Here is a 15,362-nt window from a genome sequence, read left to right as displayed (position 1 = left end):
CTCTTTGTCAACCCCCTGTCCGTAAATTGGCTCTTTGTCAACCCTCTGTCCGTATTGGCTCTTTGTCAACCCTCTGTCCGTATTGGCTCTTTGTCAACCCTCTGTCCGTATTGGCTCTTTGTCAACCCCCTGTCCGTATTGGCTCTTTGTCAACCCTCTGTCCGTATTGGCTCTTCGTCAACCCTCTGTCCGTATTGGCTCTTTGTCAACCCTCTGTCTGATAGTCCCCCAACTACACGATCATTTGATCACATCCGTTTTGTGTAGTCACAATTCTTCGGGGCCATTCCCTTCGAGGAAGTGCTTCGTATTCCTACAATGTATCGCCACAAAATTTGATAAGGCATCCACCGCATCTAGTGACCCTTGTTTAGAACGGCGTCGTAGGCTGACAAGTGTAAGATATCCTTAATTTCATCCTCACCACTTGCAATTCTCTGTACACTGGAAGCCCACTGAAAGTTATGTTTCATTTTCCCTGTTTACAGTTCCTATCATTTTATACTTAAGGACGAATCCACAAGGATGCCACAACGAGGCTGGGAATCGGAATGCTACGATAACTTTGTACTTTTCTGAAATACCAGCGAACAATACTAGAAAAATACAGGGCCTAAATATCAGGTGAAACTCATTCAATTGAAACAAGAAAAACATAACAAATACTAAAAAACAACAGAAGCGTATACGAAGTGTTAATTGCATCAATTCGTTTGTATCGACCGTGTAATTAAATTTGTGATAGATCTACACCAACAACAATAAATCTGTGTAATTAATAATATTTTTACTAATTGTTTTTCTTTAGCGTTATTTCATGCTTTTAGCTTTCTCTCTACGCTAAGACCCTATCACTTATCTGGACCAGTTGGGAAAAATGGGGGGGGGGGGGTGAAAGGGATATCTGGGTGGATTTTATGGTAATTGCTTTTTTTTTAAGTTTACACCAAAAAAATGGGGTAACGACCTGAACTCCTTTGCTAGTGAGATACTTAAGACTATGGAAGATGGTATAGTTATACAAGGTATATTGTTTGTTTCAGTAATTTTGAACGGCGACCTATGAATGGGACTTATTCAGCTTATGCAACCACTTCGGTCAAGTACAATTTCTTTCCTTTGTTCGAGATGCCAAACAAAATAAATAATTACCAATTTTTATGACCTAATCGATTATTTCTTTTTTATTATTGATTCTTGTGTTAAAGAAATAATTTTGCACAATTTCAGCTTGATCCAAGACCTAGTGTTGGAGAAATAACGTGAACAAACTTTTTACTAGACAAACATACACACAGAGTGAGTTGAGAGGAGCTTTATGATAAAAATCAATGATGCCAACCACTTTTGACTTACTGTTTTTAACTCGCGTGTCGTATGCCCCATATCATGCACAAACAAACTTCGTGGTTATGAACCTGGTGTCTGAAGCTTCACTTTGTCCTGGGGGCAGAAGTTTTGAAGGGACGGATTGCATCACTGCCCGACAGGGCCGGCCTTACGAACTGTGGGGCCCAATTTAATGGATGCTTGCGAGGCCTCTCTTTTAATGTTTTTATTTTAAAGTACTAACCATTACAATTAATTAGACCATTATATTAATACTTATTATACAACATGCATAAGGAAGCAACTCAAAAACATAGTGAGTTAATTTAGGTCAATCGTATGATACACAAAATATGTTAACCCTTTTAGTCCTACATCTTAGAGCAATGACTATAGTGATATGCTTTATGTAAATTACGGGGCCCCTGCTAGGCGTGGGGCCCAATTGGGAACATCGGCCTAAGGCCATGTCTTGCTGGCCGAATAAGGCTCGCTAGCCTTGAGCTGGACTTCACTGATAAAAACATTTCTAGTATAAAACCGAACAGAGACATACACACACACACAACTACACACGCAATCCTACAGACTAGTCTTTAAAAGATTGTATTTAGAGAATGCATGCCTAAACGGAAGTTATTCTATCTGCAAGAGTAACATCCGGTTGACGCCATTACGCCCTGATTGTCTTCAAATCTAAAATGTTTAACTACAAAACCATCTAGGGATGGGGTTATAGAAATGTTAAGAACACACATACACACACACACTTACGAAAAAAATTGATTTCAAAATATTTTCAAAACTATTGTTAAAAGGAATATTGATTTCTCGTAACCTAATTCATATCATGTTTATTTTTTTTTTCTTAAAGTCTGTATCATGATCTGTGGTCTGTGTTGTAGCACTCGAAATTTAACATAACAAGAATTTGAGAATTTAAAATAAAATCATCAATTCATACCTTATGTTCAACTTATTAAACATTCATATTTCATTAGTCATTAATTTACAAAAAAATTATAAAAGATTCGACTTGTTAGCGCTACGCTCTGGTGACTTAACTAACTAGTCATACTGTTATGTGCGAAATTTAAAGTTGAAACAAAAGATTCCATATTTTTAGCGGCCTCAGAAAGGAGAATAGCCGCTCTACGTTTTGTGTGGTCTGTCCGTCCGTTCCTCCGTCCGTCCAGTTTAGATCTCTAAAATTAGAAAGATGGAAAAATCCAATATCATGATATTTGAGAACGTTTAAGTTCTGATGCAACACCTACCTTTTTTTCTTTTCTAAAAGCGAACAGTTTAATTTTAAAATTAACTGGGCATGTAGTGGGTTTTTTTTTCATAAATAAACACCCTCGTTCTCATTGTTATGTTGGAGTGCTCACATGACTAGACCAATATACGTAATGAACTGTTTGAGTGTTCAGATGACTAGACCAATATTTGAGATGAACTGTTGGAGCGTTCAGATGACTAAGCCAATATATGAGATGAATTGTTGGAGCGTTCAGATGACTAAGCCAATATATGAGATGAATTGTTGGAGCGTTCAGATGACTAAGCCAATATATGAGATGAATTGTTGGAGCGTTCAGATGACTAAGCCAATATATGAGATGAATTGTTGGAGCGTTCAGATGACTAAGCCAATATATGAGATGAATTGTTGAAGCGTTCAGATGACTAAGCCAATATATGAGATGAACTGTTGGAGCATTCAGATGACTAAGCCAATATTGAGATAAGCTGTTGGAGCGTTCAGTCCGTTCAGATGACTAGACCAATATACGAGATGAACTGCGCAGTGGTTCCCAAACCAGGCAGCTTTCCGTATAGTTTTCTTTCTATAGGGGGTGTTTTGAGGCCTGTTTCTTATTGGGGCCTCTTGATTAAGAATGCAGTTTTGGAGGACATTTTTAGCATTCTCAGAAAACATTCCATACACCATTTAAAAAAAAAAAAGCTACTATTTATAGAAAAAATAAACAGGGGAGACTATAATAATAATAATCGAAATAGCCTCATGGTATATTTTAAACACATTTATGCAAAAAAATGTTTGGCTGCTTTCAAAACCAATGGTATTAAAAAATCGAATTTCTAAACTGAATATATTCTGTCAAACCTGCTACTTACATTTTAAATAAAATGTTTGCTTTTGTTTTAAAAACGAAGAATGCATTACGTATGTTTATAAGTCAAATAGAGTTCAAAACAATAATTAATAATCACAGACGATTATCTCATAAGCAACATCACCAGCAGAATGTGCCAGTTTCAACATTTAATCAAAGGGAAAAGTTGCTCCATTGAGGCCTTGAATGAGAGAGTGGCCTTAAACAAAACCATCAATTAAACAAAGCTACAAAGACAGTTTGTGTTTCCACACAAAATCAAAATCGGCCCCCGAAGTGGTCTACCCAGGCAGGCTTCAATATTTTCAGAAAGAATATCAGGATGAAATTCTATCAAAGGCAAATGACAGAGAAGAAAGGGGAAAGAAGGTTGATAGATCTTGTCTGGTGCCCCAACGGTCCAGCAGACCAAAGGATAGGTGAAAGTGAATGTGAAGTTAGAGATGAACCCGACCTAATGATGCCATATAATGATTATCTAATTGATCTGTTTTGTAAAGGGTCAATGTATTATTCAAAGCCTCAAGGAAAAAAAATTTCCGTCTAAATGTACGATTCCTTTGGTTTATGGTACATGACAGGGGCGTAGCTAGGGATTTGGGGGCCCGGGGGGGATTTACCTCTTTGCATTTTGACATTCGACATATGACATGAGATAATGTACGCAAAAAATATATAAACCCAAAATCAAATTGGTTCAGTATATCAGTAAACTTAACAAAAAGTAATCATCAAGACTCTTATAATGAATAATACCGTTGTTTATTAGTTAAATAATGAACAAATGACAAATCTAAATTGATATCGCTTCACGTCGTGCATTCTGTGCAGCAAAGACATCTATAACATCAACTACATCGATACTTTCTAGTATTTGTGACTTCACTGACATTAAAGTTATGATAAGCCTTTCTTGCGTCACTGTGCTCCTCAGATAGTTTTTGATGACGCAATGGAAGTGGCCTGAGTTAGCGGTATTCGGGGGAGGTTGCAAGGTTTGAGCACACGTAATTACCATATGAAGCCTGTTTCCTCAATATGTCTATTGGTGATTGTATTACTGGTTTGTTGATGAATAGTGCTCGTGCATCAATGACATCATTGAACAAGAGATTTGCCATTTATTTCATCATACAAACAGGAAAAAGTAACACAGTTATAAGCGTGTCATCATCCAACAGGTGTCTTGGTTCAAGAAAAAAACGCCAAAGGTATCCATTTTCTTTCCAGCCTTTGTAATCTGCCCTTCATCTCCATATGAAATCTGTCCAGCACTTCTGTCGCAAACACGTTTGAATTGCAGTTCTATTGATAGTTCTACATAAGAACTCAAGTTCCCATCAAGTCTTTTCTTTCTTATGGTTGTTTTTTTATTACAGGGAATCCATAGTATTCACTACCTTCTTTTGCTTTTTCGATGGATTGGGTTTTTGTCAGTTTCTCATCATTTTGCAGAAAGCATGAAAGGGTACTAATTTCTTCAGCAGCTTCCCGTATATGCAGTCCAGACTTTTGTAGTTTCTTCTGAACTATATTAATTGGGCGAAGGAGCTTTCACCAGATAGGCAAAAAGTTCTTAATTTTCCACTGCATGAAGAAGATTCTGTGCTAATATTATATAATATTACGTCATTTTTGGTTGTTTATGTTTTGTGTGAAAGCAAAAGGATTCAAAGCATATAGAAATACTCCGATAAGCGAGCTGCCATATTCACCATCACAACTGCTGATGAGTAGAAGACTTAGGGATATCATTCCAACTGATCCCAAACTATTGAAACCATCGGTAGCTGAAAATGCTGAGACATTACTCAACGAACGACAGATGAAAAGCAAAGTGAAATACGATGCAAAAGCAAGACTACCTAAAGATTACTCTGTCGGAGAGAAAGTGAGAGTTAGTCTAGGACAAACATGGCAGAAAGCAGTTGTCATAAAAAAAAAACATTCATCACCCAGATCTTACATCATAAAGACAAACGATGGAAAAACATACAGAAGAAATCAACGCTTTTTGAACAAGATTTTCGATGAAGACATCTCTGGGTACTATGATACCGATGAAGACAATGAACAGCAAACTGTTGGAACAAACGACACAGACAGTTATAGACCAACGTCTAGAGAACTTGTTGTGCCAGTCAAGACAACCAGAAGTAGTCCAATTGTTAAAGTTCCTAGTAGATATCAGTCTTAAGAACTTTAAAAGGAAGGATGTGCTAATATTATATGATATTACGTCATTGTTTGTTGTTTATGTTTTGTGCTCAGGCAAAAGGATTTGACGGAAATAAAGAGAGTCTTCTATGTCTACTTTGATAATCACAGTCTCCGTTATTATTATCATTATTATTAATGAATGTCTACAGAATGTTAATGTTAATATCTATCTGTGACAACAGAACAGATTCTGTGCACTGTTTCTAGTGTCCATTCTTTCAGTTGTTGATTCAAAATGTTCTCCAACACTATGATGATTTTGTCGAGGTGCAAGGAAACTGCCGACGTAGCTTCTTCTCATTTATTACTCTTTTTTTTAAATCCCGACTTCACCTTCTTTCAGTTTGGCCCATCTCTGGGGTTAATTTGGAAACAAAAGTTGAACAATTCTTGTACAGTTGCAAAAAAAGGTGACAATTGTTGGATCTATCTCAGCAGAATAAAAAAGTTGCCAGGTTGAGAGAGTGATTATCACAGTTCAGAAATGTTGCTTTTGGATTTATGCCCAGCAGACGTATCCGCAGGCTAGACAGACGGTCATTCATTGTGGCTGTGTTATCATAGGTTTAACCTTTGCGTCATGCTGTTTTGTAGCCCCACTCTGGTCAACGCGGCATGGGGGAAGTTCCCATAGAAAGAATAACATTTTTTAAACTTCACAAATAAAAAATATGCCATGATTGTGAAATTTCCTCTGACAAAAAGACAAATGTAGGTTTTTTATTCATTTTCCCACCTTTGCAATTTAGTCTTTTATCACTCAATAAGAACTTTTTTTTTAAATTTAGAAAAGCATGTTTCCATTGGATTGAGGAAAGATAAATAGAGGGGTAATAACTCGAGTGTGAAGTTTAGTTCTGAAATTATAGAAGCCAAACCCGAATAATGGACAATTCTAGCATTATTAAGAATAACTATTAGATCTGTTGTACCCGATTCTGTAAATTTTGCTTCAAGGTTAATTAGCGTAACCTTAAAATACTCGCCATTTAAATCCATTATTAGTAAAGGTAACAAAATTGCCTGGAATTCGATGTATATTATACAGTTTTATTCGTGGCAACAAAGAGAGAAATATTCTTAGTTCTTGCTGCAAGCACATGTTTGATCTCTTTTAAAATGAAAATAAATCGGCAACAAATTTATTAAAGATTTGCATTTTAAAATGCAAAGCTAACTTTAAACAAGGTTACAAAAGACAGTTTGTGTGGAAACACAAACTCAAAATCGGCCCCCGAAGAGGTCCACCCAGGCAGGCTTCAATATTTTCAGAAAGAACATCCGAATGAAATTATATCAAAGACAAATGAGAGATACGAATGGAGAAAGAAGGTTAACAGATCTTGTGTAGTGCCCCAACGGTCCTGCAGATCAAAACATAGATGTAAGTGAATGTAAAGTTAGATTTTACACCTTGTGGTCTATAGGGCGGATGATGTAAAGTTCATCTGTTTTGTGGCCTACGGTTAGCGAGGGTGTCATGTAGCCAGTACAACGTCCAACCGCCTATACTTTTCCCCAACTAATGTCAGGTACCCATTAGAGCTGAGTGGACTCAGAGGCGCCCAAAAGATTCCAAAGTTGAAAATCCCAGTCTTCACCAGGATTCGAATCCGGGACCCCGGTTCGGAAGCCAAGCGCTTTACCGCTCAGCCACCGCGCCTCCCCTGGCCTAACTGATGTCTTATAATTGATCTAATTGTTTTGAAAAGGCTCAATCACTTATTCGAATCCTCAAAAAATAAATATAATAACATAATTTCCGCAGTAAATTAATGTTTAGAAAAATGGAGTTTATCAGATTACTATTCGATTTAAATTAGGTCTAACTTATAATGCATACTAATTAGCTTTTTCTCTTTAAAAAACTGCTTGCATAACTGATTTTAAAAATGAGATTTTTCGCTTTAAGAAAAAAAAAAGTAGCCGTTGCATCAGAACTTTGAATGGTCTAAAATATTGTGATGTCGGATTTTCAATATCTTTTCTAGTTTACGAGATCTAAACGGGACGGACGGACAGACGGTCAGACGGACAGACATTTCGCACAAAACTAATAGCGTCTTTTCCCCTTTCGGGGGCCGCTAAAAAACAACTTTGATCTCTGTGGGAAAAAATATTTTTAAAATGTCAACAAAGTCAGCGTACTGATCTAGGTTTAGTCTTTGTTATAAATTTAATCCATAAATGTTGAAAAAGAAGACACCCGTTGACACTATTTGTCAATCAAATATACTAGTTTTGTGCGAAAAATTAAATGTTTCGGTTTTAGAAAAGAAAACGTAGCCGTTGCCTCAGAACTTTGAATGGTCTTAAATATCATGATGTCAGATTAACAATACCTTTTCTAGTTTACGAGATCTAAATGGGACGGACGGACGGACAGACACCACACAAAACTAAAAGCCGGGGGGGGGGGCGCTAATAATCATCCACTAACACTAGTAGGCTAATTGTAACTTATAAGATTAGATAAGATAATAAAATCAATATACCTCCGAATACTGTTAACACTTACAATTTGTTGTTCTTAGCTCCAGATAGTCATGCGGAAACTATTGAAGCCTGCCTTTTAACCTGCACGCTAATGCTCCAGTTAATGAAAGCAATGTAAGCTAAACTAGTAACTTTGACTTCAATCATTGCTGAACGCACTGTTAATAACAGATAATATTTAATAACAAATTAATTAAATGAGATGTGACTGAATGTTTATGGTCAAGTCAATAATTACAATTAAATCTCCTCGCGTAAGGCACATCTCACGCACACTCAAAATGACCATACGTCTACGGTCCGTTACAGTCTGCTCCTCAGGGACATCTCCAACATGCTACACGAGCCCTGCACTAACCGTAGCCTGGCTCAAACACGGCTTAAACACTGCTCAAGATCTAATACCCCGGAACATAGAATAGAGTTCTAGCGATACCGCTACCCAAAACTTTAGCGACGACGATTCGAGTCTTCTAATTAAATTTAACAAAAGAGAAAACAGTTGTAATGCTGAAACAACATCAACCTCTCTTTCCAAAAGAAGACACACTGGGAACTAAGGAGTGATGTTTACAAAACAAATTTCATAGCAACAAACACAAAGGCTTATGGGATTAGAAACATCCTTTCTGTAAGCCGCGCTTCTTTCATTCTTGCAAAAAAAAAATAAAAACTTGAGAAAATGGATATAGCCGCACGCGACACTCTTCATTGAACAAAAAAAGCGAGGCTGGTATGAGGAAATGTTTGCTCACTTGAGCTCTAAATCTCGATAAGCGTATTTCTCTACCTCACACTATACATTTCATTTCAACACCAGAACTTCATGTTGCTAGTCTCTGTTCTGGGACTAATCATGAAGTTGCCATAGAAATGTAAACAGGACTATTTTATATATTAGCTTCTAGTACCTTCGAGTTTCTACACAGAAGAGTAAATAATATAGAAATTAAAATTTTTAAGCTAGTTTCCGCTACTAGAAATTTCGGTTTGAAAAACTAAAAAAAGAATTGACAAGTTTATGCTAGGGTCCATTAGTTTGCGTCTCTTTGTTGTGTAGTTTTGTGAATCAATTGACTTGACGTACTTGACTTCATCCTTTTGACTCCCAGTGGAGTATAGGGCCGCACTTCGCCATCTGACTCTGTTCTTGGCAATTTCGCTTAGTTGGGTCCATGTCCATCCGTCTTTGCCTCTTGGTCTACCGATCTCCTCTATGTTTGCTTTGGTCTTCCGGCCTTCTCCTCTGGGTTCCAGTCTGGGGCCTGTTTGCAATGCTTTCTGTTGTTTTTCGTAATGTATGCCCAATCAATTGTTGACTTGGATAACTGCCTGAAATATAGTGTGGGCTCAATATGTCCATGATTTCTACTTGAAGGATTCAATGATTCTCTTTCGTCAAGAGAAATTCTCAATCTTGTTTATTATTGGTAGTCAGATTTCGCTTCTGAAAATGCCAAGGCGTATTCACCCCTCAAAGCCATTATAACAGTCCTCATGCTGCTATACACACACACACGTTAGTTGAAAACTCTTCTGGTCTTAGGTTGTACCGAGACTATCGTATCGTCTTTTGTTGTTTGACTTATTGTTGTAGTCGGCCATGAAAACAAATCTCTTTCTGTAGGAACATCAACCTTGAGGCATTCAAACAAATCCTTTTATTTACTGAACTCCCTCTTTTTTATTGGATCCTATTACTGTCTCAATTCTAAATGTTGTTTCTCAAGAGAAAATGTCTATTTTACACAAAGTTGAAAATAATAATAACTTTCATATTGTCACAACATTCGGATGGTATGATGTCACGATGTGTTGTGATGCCGGGGATTTTACTTGAATTCAATAGTTAATAAAAAATGAAGATCTAGAATCACAATTGACAATTCTTTGATAAAACAAAACTCTGGAACTTTATTTAAATATAACGTAAGTACAACTTATGTACAAATTATAAATCAATGAGCATGAAACATATTACAAAGGCTTTTCAAACAGAGCTCTTAGAAACGTGTCTATCTACAAGAACCTTATTTTATCGACTCGCTTTTCTTTCTTACTACCGCCAATTCTCTGGCGCTAACTCTTTTCAAAAATGTCTTTGTTTAAATTCAAATCAACCAATATATTTCAAACATACTAATTACGTCCCTTGGGTAAATCCTGACTTGAATGACAAGTGTCTAAATTTGAGGATTAAATCCCGAGACTCATGTCGAGGGCTTATATTTCTTTCAAAAATGAAATGTACAAACAATTCTATAATGTAATCTGTGACATATTACCACCCTTCCATTTAGCATTTGTATGGTAATAGAAATGCTCATATGTATTAAAATTATTTAAATATACACAAAATACCATACATGAAATTATAGAAAAATGATTGAGGTAACATATGATAAAATAAAGTCAACTTGGAGATAACAACAATAATAAAAAAGATGTAAATGCAGTGAATAAAATTATTGACTTTGAATATCTGTCTCACTGTTCAAGTAGTTATGAAAATGAGACAATGCTTGTCATGAACAATATCAAAAGTTGTACAAGGCATAATACTTGGATAAATTAAATCTTGAATTGAATAGGTTACTTCTCTTCATGGTGCTTCATGATAATATTAAAATATGACATTATAACTCATTTTGTTAGTACTAATGTGAAAATGTGTACATGGAAAAATATATTGCATATGAAAAATTGACATAGAAAAAATAATTGTGATAGTACATGACAATCTTCTGAGAAAATAATACTCAATGTGATATAAATCTCAATATGTGTGAAGCAATGAAAAATTCCAATTGTCTGTCATGTATCTGTACTATTATAATAGGATATATGCAATAATATTCGACCTGAAATAAAATACTCATGATTTAAAAATTAAAATGTCTGATGCATGTCATATGCAAAGATGCTGAAACATAATAAACAAAGTATCTTGAATGAGTGACTTTCCTCAGTGGGTTGCTTGGTGCTGAAATAAATACAACATCTGATATAGAACTCCTGTGGAAAAAATGAGTAGACAAATTAATTGATTAAGTACAACTGAATACTGTTCTTCCTTGACGAGTATGAATGATAATGGATCAAGTGACACTAAATATGCTATAGTACATATGTAGAGTAGAAATGTAAAGTTCGGAACCCTTCTGAATTGCCGACATGGATGTGCATGTGCGTTTTCTAAACTTGAAGAAAAGGTCTTTCAGTTTATGAAGCTGTTGTCTCCATGTCATAATGATCTCACAGATAATGTCTGATTGAACCACGTTTGAGTTTGGTGAAAATAAGAACTGTCCGAAACCAAAACTCAATTTTCTGGTTGATGAACATTGACGCTGTAGAACAATGGTATCAGAATGCCCTGCATTAGAATGTTCAATAGAGCAATGACTGAACATGTCTGAGTTCAATCCGTCGATACAGCAATGTTGAAGAAGTTCATTTGTTCCTTTCTGAAGAAAAGTTGCCCCTTGAGTGGACGGAGGATGAAACTTGGTGTTGTCAATGTTATTGCTTTCTGAGTTTCTTTCAAAATGCAGTACTGGAAATGTCTCAGAAACACTGGTAAAGAAATCTGCATGGTCTGTAAACACTTTAGTGTCCTTCACTTGCTGTAGTGCTATGTCATCCAGAGTGATGACCTTGGGAATGTCAAATTGATTTGATGACATATCATCCAAAGTGATGACCTTTGGAATGTCAATTTGATTTGATGCTGGTAATGAAACATCTATCTCAGGAATGGGTGTTGATGATGTTTCTTCTTCCTCAGGAATAGTTGCTAAGCTTGTAAAATGTTCAACTTCTGCTTTGATGTCTTCATTATCTGTTTCATGGTAATGTTCAAACATATGAACATGAAATACTTTGGTTGACTTGTTGACATTGATTTCATAAAGCAGGTTGGAAATCTTTCTGGTGATGGTAAATGGACCTTGCCATTTGTAAAACAGTTTGTTACTGAAATCTGGTAACAGTAAATTGACTTGATCTCCTTGAGCAAAATATCTTGATTTCATGTAATATTCTTTGACTTCCAATGTTCTTGGTTGTAATGGCTTCTTTAGTTGACTCACATTCTTTCAAATGAGGAATACTTGTATGAGTGATAGAGTCAAGTTGCATAGTTTTTCTTTTTTCTGGTATAGCCAAAGTTGATTGAATATAAGTATCTGCTTCTGGTTCTTGAGACTTGTCTTGATGGACTTCAGTTTGACCAGTTAGAGTTCTTGTATCATTGCTAGAGACTCTGGGCATGTCGTCTTGTTCTTCAAAGTTCAACAATGGACATTCGGAAATTGGAGGTGGACTTATGACCGGTAGGGATGGGCTTGATGTAACTGGGGGTGTCCATGTTGAATGTTCTTGATTGTTGCTGGCTACTGGACTAGTAACTGGTTCTGTTGCATTCTGCATAACTTGAGTAACTGAGGTAGCCATGTGATTATTTTGGCTAACTTGTTCAGGTGCCAAATGTTCTTGTTGTCTGGACATGGATCTTGTCATTACTGCTAAGCATTTTTGACCTTGCTCTATGGCATTTGTACATTCAGCAAGTTCTTGAGGAGTGCATTCTTTAACTCCTTCTATGTTTCCAATGATTAGGTCCACTGGTAGATTGGGTGTTACTAATGCTTTTGTTTGACCACTGAAGAATGGTGTAGTAACATAAATGATGGCTTCAGGTAACTTGCTGACAGTTCCGTTGAAGGCAGTGGCTTGGACGTGGTTGCCTGTGAAACGGTTTGCGTGTACGAAGCGTTCATGTACTAATGTGGACGTGCTTCCGGTGTCACGAAGAACTTCCACCTTCTTGTCTCCTACAAAGCCTGGATAAAATTTGAGACCATTGGACTTTGCAATGACTGTCATAGTTGAGTGCTCATTGTGATAGCTTCTGTTTGGCATATATTGTGGTCTGGAGTCCTGTGAATGACTTCTGTAGCGAGGTTTGTTGTTATCTGGTTTATTGTTTCCAGGTGCTTTGTTGAGATTGTATTGCTCTCTATTGCTGTATCTTTGAGTTGGTGATGTGGGTCTATCAAAATTTTGATTTTTGGAGACTGCCTGTTTTTTCCAACATTCATGAGTTTGGTGACCTTTTTTATGGCAAAATGAACATTCTGTGGTTCTGCTGCGGCATTGAGACGTGAAATGCCCTAGTTTATGACATTTGTTGCATTTGACTTTGTCATCTGACTTATATCTTGCATTTTTGTCTTGAGCAAAGCAGACAAAATTTTCTTCAACAGATGGTTTGACTGACTTGTTTGGATAGGCTGCTCTATATTGTCTGATGATCTTGGTTAATGTCTGGATATCAGTAGGATTTCTCTCTATAATGTAGGATTGAATATCTTCCGAGTGAGCATGGGTGATGTTGTCGATAATAATATGTTGACGAAGAGCTTGGTAACTTTCTTCTATTTTTGCCATGGATACCCATCTATCAAACCACATTGACATATTAGCTACAAAAATTTGAGGATCATCATTTTGCTGTGGCCTTTCATTATAGAATTTCTTTCTATAGTTGGCTGAGGTTGCTCCGTATTGGCGCAGTAGAGCTTCCTTGATATCAGAGTAAGTGCTGCGTTCATTGATGGACAGTTGTGAGCAAATGTTGACAGCTTTGCCAATCAAAAGTGTGAGGAGTGAGCTCGACCAATGTGCTTCAGGTAGACCGGATGTTGTAGCTATTTCTTCAAATCTTATGAGATACGAGTCCATATTGTCAATGTTTTCGTTGAAAGCCGATATTTTGTTCATTAATCTGTATTAGTCAAACATACTTGAGTGACCTTGAATTGAAATGCTTTCTTTATTTTCTTTATTTTGCCTTTCGAATTCCATTTTTTCTTTTTCATGTTGTCTTTGCTTTTCGGCGTCTTGCCTTTGTTTTTCAGATTCTTGCCTTTGTTTTTCTGATTCTTGCCTTTGTTTTTCTGATTCTTGCCTTTGTTTTTCAGATTCTTGCCTTTGTTTTTCTGATTCTTGCCTTTGTTTTTCGGCGTCTTGCAATTTTTTTTCTTCTAATTGCATGCGTTTTTCAGATTCTTGCAATTTTTTTTTTCTAATTGCATGCGTTTTTCAGATTCTTGCTCTTGGTATTCTTTTTCTTCTTGTTTCTCTGCCCACTGGTCTGGCTTTGAAATTTGCTTTTCTTTGGCAAATTCTATTAATTCGAAGAATCGTTGTGTTCTAGCACTGGAAGCCATATTTAATTTTTTTGTTAGTTTCTTGTATTGGAGCAAAATGTTCGATATCTGGATTTTGGCTTTATCTCAGATATAATAATAATATAGATCTAGTGACAAAGTTCTTGAAGCCTAAATTTGCTAATAAATTCTTGACAGTAGACTTGTAGTTACTGGAGTCGTATGATTGATATATAGATCTATTGAGCCGATGTACTTTTTACTGGTTTAACAGTTGGTTAAATCTGGTCTTCTGTTTACTTTGTGCTGCACAAATGATTATTTACTGGTCTTCTTTATAATGCCAGTTATTTGATTTACTGGTCTTTTTTATAATGCCAGTTATTTGATTTACTGGTCTTTTATATTGCCAGTTATTTGCTTTACTGGTCTTTTTATATTGCCAGTTATTATGTATATTGGTCTTATTCCTTTTGCCAATTACATATAATAATGGATTTCGTGAGTTAGACGTAACTCTAACGAAAATCTTTATAAAAGAATTATCGATAACCAACTGACCTGTTAAACACAGAAATTCTGTCCTCCGTTAAATAAGAATGAAGTTCCTTTGAAGAGTTTAGAAATTGGTCCCAGATCTTGAATAAATTTCGTTAAAAGTTGTCCATGAACTTTTATTAGTCGGAGAGTGCCAAATATGTCACAACATTCGGATGGTATGATGTCACGATGTGTTGTGATGCCGGGGATTTTACTTGAATTCAATAGTTAATAAAAAATGAAGATCTAGAATCACAATTGACAATTCTTTGATAAAACAAAACTCTGGAACTTTATTTAAATATAACGTAAGTACAACTTATGTACAAATTATAAATCAATGAGCATGAAACATATTACAAAGGCTTTTCAAACAGAGCTCTTAGAAACGTGTCTATCTACAAGAACCTTATTTTATCGACTCGCTTTTCTTTCTTACTACCGCCAATTCTCTGGCGCTAAC

At 36.2% G+C, this 15,362-nt stretch overlaps 1 protein-coding gene across 1 annotated transcript; it reads right to left on the bottom strand.

The window, feature by feature from the left end:
- Nucleotides 1-10,679: 10,679 nt before the first annotated feature.
- LOC129927383 (uncharacterized) lies at nucleotides 10,680-12,215 on the bottom strand. The gene is made up of 2 exons (XM_056036237.1): nucleotides 11,891-12,215; nucleotides 10,680-11,842 (listed from the first exon to the last, which is right to left on the bottom strand). Exons 1-2 carry the CDS (start codon nucleotides 12,050-12,052, stop codon nucleotides 11,285-11,287), a joined length of 720 nt encoding a protein of 239 aa, XP_055892212.1. The 5' UTR covers nucleotides 12,053-12,215; the 3' UTR covers nucleotides 10,680-11,284.
- Nucleotides 12,216-15,362: the final 3,147 nt, after the last annotated feature.

Source organism: Biomphalaria glabrata, chromosome 7, assembly GCF_947242115.1.
Source record: "Biomphalaria glabrata chromosome 7, xgBioGlab47.1, whole genome shotgun sequence".
In the NCBI taxonomy this organism is placed as follows: Eukaryota; Metazoa; Mollusca; class Gastropoda; family Planorbidae; genus Biomphalaria; species Biomphalaria glabrata.
Note: the sequence above shows the minus strand (reverse complement) of the source record. Positions and strands in the feature narration are given on the sequence as shown.

What these genes read in the sequence shown, in the direction of transcription:
- LOC129927383 (XM_056036237.1), bottom strand. Translation starts at nt 12,052, where the DNA reads ATGTTTGAACATTACCATGAAACAGATAATGAAGACATCAAAGCAGAA. An exon ending in ATCAAATTGACATTCCAAAG is followed by an intron (nt 11,843 to 11,890) that starts GTCATCACTTTG and finishes GACATTCCCAAG; the next exon opens with GTCATCACTCTGGATGACAT.